The sequence below is a fragment of the Fundulus heteroclitus genome, chromosome 21, assembly GCF_011125445.2.
Source record: "Fundulus heteroclitus isolate FHET01 chromosome 21, MU-UCD_Fhet_4.1, whole genome shotgun sequence".
In the NCBI taxonomy this organism is placed as follows: domain Eukaryota; kingdom Metazoa; phylum Chordata; class Actinopteri; order Cyprinodontiformes; family Fundulidae; genus Fundulus; species Fundulus heteroclitus.
Window position 1 is genome coordinate 36,562,019 of NC_046381.1, and position 6,866 is coordinate 36,568,884.

General features: G+C 41.1%; 1 protein-coding gene across 1 annotated transcript; it reads right to left on the reverse strand.

The window, feature by feature from the left end:
• Positions 1-5,211: 5,211 nt before the first annotated feature.
• Positions 5,212-6,650, reverse strand: LOC118556792 (trichohyalin-like). The gene has a single exon (XM_036125125.1). It carries the CDS (start codon positions 6,559-6,561, stop codon positions 5,212-5,214), a length of 1,350 nt encoding a protein of 449 aa, XP_035981018.1. The 5' UTR covers positions 6,562-6,650.
• Between the last annotated feature and the right edge of the window lie 216 nt (positions 6,651-6,866).

Genomic DNA, 6,866 nt, shown 5'->3' on the forward strand with positions numbered 1-6,866 from the left:
GTGGCAATAATGGAAAACTGAGATTAAATCACATTCAGCTAGTATAAATAAATATTTTATAATATATGAAATGAGGTTCTTTAAAGTTGTAAATCTGTTGCTTTATCAGACTGATATGCATTGTAGGTTAGGTCATCTGTGAGGCCCAAACTCCTGTGGGTACGTCTGCGATCATTTATCACAAAGTCATTCATTGTTCCTTCTCTGCTGCTGGATGATGAATGAATAAACCAAGCTGTGTTGATAAAAAACTGAGGAAATGAGTGATTTCATAAAGCTTGTGTTGAAAGGAAAAGAGGATGATTTTTTTTCCCCATCCGATCAGAAATTGCATTTTTTGTGAGAAATATACAAAATCTCTTCACCACTTTATGATTGGTAGAGGTTGACCAATGGATAGGAAAGGAATTGTGATAGATTATGACACTGATTGGTTCATGAACCTTAAAATAATTTCAGTGAAGTTTAATGAGGATACACATAGAACACTGCCCGAGCAACAGCAATGAGCAATTAAGTTATGACATGTGTGGAGAATGTTTTAGAAAGGATACATTATACGTATCTTGTAGGAAAGGAATGTTATTGCCAACTGTCACTTCTGATCTGCAAATGAAAGGCATGTCTCTGACTGTGATGTCGGCGCTCAAAGTGAGCTGTTTGCTGAATACCGAAGGCTCTCCTCGTAATTCATCTTTGATTTACACATCGCAAAGGAAGTGGATAAGGAAGTGGTATAACCTCACCACATGCCCTGAACTCATTCACAAGGAGGATACCTCCCAGGTTAGTTCATTTAGGAAGCCTTTTGTATTGTAATTATGTTAGAAGTATTGAGAACTTAAATAACTGCCTTAACATGTAAAAAAAAAAGTTCTAAAAAATCCCCAGTAAAGTGAAAGTTCTCTTTAAAGTTAATTTCATGTTTACCCTGTGATTTCAGCAAAGCATGGCTTAACTGTCTAAATGTAAAGTTTAGAAATTGCATTACAGGGTAAAAGGGGTACTTTTCTAACTGATAATTTCCAGATTCAGACCAAAACCACCCTCTGAGCATTGTGACTCAAATGTGTTTTTTCAGATCTTCATCATTTGAACCGATATGGTAACAATGTACCCAGTACCCAGGAATCGATACCAGTACTTAACTGTACCTATTTTCAGTTCTTTTGTGTGTTTATGTAGTAATAACTGTTATTTTATTAATGACCATTGCCATTACCATTAAATGAACCTTATTAGATGATTTATAAATTTTAAATCATTGCCTGAATCCACAGCACATAAAACTATGTTTTACCCAAACAACAGTTATCAGAGGCACTGAGTGAACAAGGTGAATAAGGGATTTAAGCTGTTTATTAACAAAATTCAGGGAACTGTTTTAGTGTACGGTTTTAGAGAAGAAGAAAAAATATCAAAACGTTTTAACCCGTTTTGTAAATCAGGGTGCGAAACATTTGCATTGAGGGAACAGAGAGGCCCTCCTCTTTTCGCTCTGACTACAGGCGTGTTACAGGAGCTCACAGCAGCACTCGCAGCGCTCTCAAGACAATAACTGCAGAACAATTATTACGTTCGCAGGAAGTCACCAACACCACAGAAGAAAGTCGCTAGATCCTTCGCTCGTGACCTTTTTGAATAATGGTCACTGGATGGGTCTGAAAAGTCACTAAATATAGCAAGAAATTTGCTAAATATGCAGCAGTGACCATGTGCTTCTCAGATTAGAAGGATTCCCGCCGCTGGTCTTGCACTTCACCTCACAGATATGGCAGCAAGTGTAATCTGCAGCGCGTTTTGAAACACGGAGCCATACTTTAAAGTCATAGGCAGAAATCCCGTGGGACCCGGTAGTACTGACAAGATTCGGTCAGTGCCAATGATCATTATGACATCCCAGTCGGGTTTTTTTTAAATACATCAGCTCTTAGATGTTCACACCTATTGCAGATTCACCCAAAGCCACTCAGTGCATGAGGAAAAGTAAACACAGGCTCATTATGCTACCCGTTTTTATGACCACAATCGTGCACGTGCAAACACAGAAAGCTCTTACAGCAGGAGGTGAGGATTGTTGTTATTATCCACCACCGTAGTTTACCATCAACGCACATCTTACTGGAGATGAATGAGAAGTGAGGCTGCCAGGAAATAATTTACTTTAGAACATGGGTCAGTGGGTTCTGACCTCCTTCCTTCTGTAGCAGCCTGGGGAAGCTGTGACGGGACAGCATGCTGTGATGAGTGATCTCTAAAACCAGAAGGAAAACTGGGATCAGTAAAGGAATATTGCTTTGCGCAACATATTGCCTATAAAAACAGGCCAAATAGGAATCAATAAAAGACATTTAAAAACATATATAAAAAACAAACAACCTTGACAACAACATACAACAACACAACATTTGAGCAGTCAGAGGCAGGCTCGGGGTCTTTCTCACACCCCTGTTCTCTGATTGCCATCCGGAGTCAGGGGCCTGGAGGAGGAGCAGGCCACCTGGTTGAGGTTTTGGCTGGGGGCAGCCGTTGAGTCCTGGGGGTCGGCTCGCTCCCGGCGGCTGCCCATCATCGACGGCACCAAGGGTCCTCTTTTGTCTAGCAGGTCCTCTGGCTCACCCATCTGAGCTCCAGCTTCATAGAGGAAAGCCTCCAGAGACCCAGCTACTCTGCTACGCCAGGTAATGCTACTAGAGACCCTGCCACGCTGTTTCAGAAGGGTCAAATCATTGGTCAAATCATCTAAGGAGATTGCAGAATCTACCAAAATTGGGTTAAGAACCTGAAAAGATGGTGGGGACCCATCTTCTTTAAGGAAAAAATGTGTCCGGAGAAAATCCTGAATCATCATGATCAGCGATCACTTAAATGTCTAGTGAAATCAAATCAAAGAAAAACAACAGTAGAACTCCAGGCTGTTTAATGGTGAAAGTTAGAGCACTTCCACATGCGAAATGCCAAGGGAACTCAAGGGATTGGGACTGAACAGCTGTGTAGCCTTGAGAAAACCACTAATCAGTGAGGCTAACCGGAAAAAAGGCTTCAATTTGCAAGGGAGCATAAAGATTGGACTCTAGAGCAATAGAAGAAGGTCATTTGGTCTGATGAGTCCAGATTTACCCTGTTCCATAGTAATGGACATATCAGGGTAAAAAGAGAGGCAGATGAAGTGATGCACTCATCAAGCGGAAGCTTAAAGGAGACAGGGCCTTCTTTGTTGGAGCCCCAGGTTTATAAAACCATGTGCACGCACACCAGCACGCAATTTTCCTTTGTAGATCATAACTGCACCTGAACATTTGCCTACCAGGTTCTGCGTCAAAAAACCATAGTGTCCAATGCATGATGATTCCTCTCAGATATTCAGTTTCTCTCCACATCAGACCTCCATCATGGTTCGACTTTATATCGTGACACATAACTATTTTGGGATGCCGTCTGCAAGATCTGGAAATGGTTTATGCTGCAACAGTCCAGAGAATGACCGGAGGCATTGCCACATATCCCACCTACCTGGGCAATCCACTTCCACCAGAAATACTTCGGAAACATTAAATCAAATACTTAATTGACTCAGAAACAGCTTTTCCCAAAAGCTTTAAAAACTATGATATGCATCAGGCAGATGAATGTTTTTCTTGACATAACCCTCTCCATTTATTTGGGCTTGGGACCAACACAAGGAGCACAAAGGACTCTGGATTCTTGTGGCTGGATTATTATGTCTGTTTTTATTTATCAGTGAGAATGCTGAGTCAGCATTCGGCCCGTTCCAGACATGACTGCTAAATCTCATGATTACGCTAACTTTTATACTTTTTAAAATATTTAACTTTTTGTGTGGTTTTATTTTTTGGTCTCATTGAAATGAATGGCAAATGGCTGCTATGACTACCACTACGACTACTATTAATACTACTAATACTATTACTACTACTGATACTACTACTTCTACTACAACTACTACTATTACTAATAATACTACTACTACTGATACTACTACTACTACTACTACTACTACTACTTATAATTCTACTACTGATACTACTACTTCTACTACAACTACTACTATTAATAATACTACTACTACTACTGATACTATTACTACTAATACTACTACTACTGATACTATTACTACTAATACAACTACTACTATTACTAATACTACTACTACTACTGATACTATTACTACTACTACTACTACTACTACTACTGATACTATCACTACTACTCCTACTACTAATAATACTACTGAAACTACTACTACTACTACTACTACTGATAATTCTACTACTGAAACTACTACTACTACTACTTCTACTACTACTATTACTAATACTAATACTACTATTACTACTGATACTACTACTACTACTACTACTACTACTGCTACTACTAATACTACTACTGCTACTACATTTTAACTGGTTTAGCTTTCTCACAACATTCTTCTAATCCTTCAGCTGTTGTCCTTTCATGTTCAAATTGGTTCTTCTTTCATTTCAATATATATATATATTGAAATGAAAGAATTTTTTTTTTTTATATAGTTTTTCTACTCTCTTCTGCTCAAATCATTCTGCAGAGTAGGATTCTCACTTGCTATTACACAGGAACAGCTTTTTGTGGTTATATTTTAATTTTTTTATTGTGAATATATTTTAAGAGGAGGACTAAAAGAAAAAGACAAAGAAAGCGTCAGAGGGGGTGGGGAATAACCTGGACAGGTCTCCAGTCAACCATAGGGCGACACGGACAGGGGATAAACAACCATGCAGGCATAAAGTCACTTCCTGTGATCAATTTACAGAGACCAATTAACCGAAAAGGCACATTTATTGGACTGTGGGAGGAAGCCGGAGCACCCGGAGAGAACCCACGCATGCACGGGGAGAACATGCAAACTCCAAGCAGCCAGATCTCTTGCTGCAAGGCAACAGTGCTACCAACTGCGCCACCGTGCAGCCCCACTCCACTCGCCAGGGTAAAACTAGTTACCCTGGTAGGGAGCCAGAACTTTTTCATTTACAAGAAACTTTTGAATAGCTTTGAGCCAAGGAATGCTGGACATGTTGCAATGGTTGCCTTTTTCAAACGGGGGTTAAGGTAATTAAAATTAAAAGTTATTAGGAATTAAAAGGGATTAAAAGTTAAAAGTCTTTGTCAGTTTGATAGTTTGGTTGGAGGAGGTTTCATTAGGTTCAGTGGTGATTAGTTTTCAGACTGAGATGGAGCCTTTTTGGACCTTTTAAAGAGTTTGGCAATTTTTCTCCTGAAAGATGTCTTTTTGGGTTTGCTTTCCTGTAATTTGTCCATCTCCTGTTGCAGGTTTTTCAGTTTCTCTATCAAGTTCAGTGTTGAAGCTTTTCTCTTCACCTCCGCCTCATTCCGAAGCTCATTTGTTGTTGCAACGATCTCTAGAAGGCAGGACTTCTCTGTTTGCCACTCCTGCCTTTCATCATGCAGAAGCTCCAGAACGTCTTTCCTAGCAGCTTCCACATCACTGACAGCTTTCTGCTGCTCGGTCAGAAGACTGGACTTTTCCTGGGCCCAGAGCCGTCTTTGGCTCTCCACGTCTTTTTCTAGTTTGACCAAAGCAGCCTCTATTTCACAGCTTTCCTTCACTTGCTCAGCCAAGCAGTTCTCAGCCTCCTTTGTTCTGGTTTTCTCAGCAACCAGAGCAATTTCCATCTGAATGACTTTTCTTGCAGCATCTTGATGACTTTGGTTCTTTTTCTGCTGCTCCAAACGCAGATCAGCTATCTCCTGTTCTGCCTCAGCTTTCTGTGACTCTAACTGCTTCACCAGCTGCTCTCTTTCTTGTTCTTTGGTCAGAAGATGGGATTTTTCCTGCTCCCACTGCCGCCGCTGGTCCTCCAAAGTTCTCTCCATGAGGACCAGAGCAGCCTGGAGGTTAGATGTCTCCTCTTTTTGCTGGGCTAAGCAGTCCTCAGCCTCTTTTGCTCTATTTTTCTCCTCAGTCAGGTCTTCCTTCAACTGTTCGGCCCTTTTGATGGCATCTTGACTCTCCTTGTTCTTCCTGATCAGCTCATTATACAGAGCAGCAACCTGATCTTCATGCTTAACTGTCTGCTCCTGCAGCTGATATTTCAGCTGTTCCACCTCAGATGTTTCTTGGTTCTTGGTCAGAAGACGGAGTTTTTCCTGCTCCCACTGCCGTCTTTGTTCCTCCAAATTGCTCTCCACTTTGACCAGAGCAGCTTGCAATTTAGAGATTTCCTCCATCTGCTTGGCCGAACAGATCTCAATCTCTTTCGTTTTGTTCTTTTCTGCGATCAGAGATACTTTCAGCTGATCGGCCCTTCTGATGGCATCTCGACGGTCTTTGTTTGTCTTAATCCGCTCATCATACAGAGCAGCAACGTCGTCTTCATGCTCAGTTTGCTGCTTTTCTACAATCTGAGTCAACCTCATCACTTCATCTCTTAAAGCCTTTTTCTCCTGGTCGTCCTCATGTTGGTGGACCGGTGCAGGCTTGGTCCCCAAAGCCTGACCAAATGTAACTTTCCTGGTATTGCCTGCTGTAGATCTGGTCGACATGTTGGCGCTTCGACTTGATTGGTTTAGAAAGTCGGTTATTGGACTGCTCACTCTTCAGAAGAGGAAAATCTTCTAAAGTGTGCAAAGTTCAACTCACCTGATTTGCTGTCGCTGAATAAAGAGCTGATAAATTTCAGCGTCTCTTTCCGACGGCAGCTATTCTCCACAGATGAATGTCTGCTGACAGACTCTGTAGTTAAACGATTTGTTGGTTGGTTTTCAACAAAAAGCTTCTTGAAGAGATGACTGGACTAATTCCTCTGTGAAAAACTGGGTTTTTCTCAAAACGCAAGAGAGTGACTCAA

Excerpts from the sequence above, each read along its gene's own strand:
- LOC118556792 (XM_036125125.1), bottom strand. The coding sequence starts at position 6,561 with ATGTCGACCAGATCTACAGCAGGCAATACCAGGAAAGTTACATTTGGT.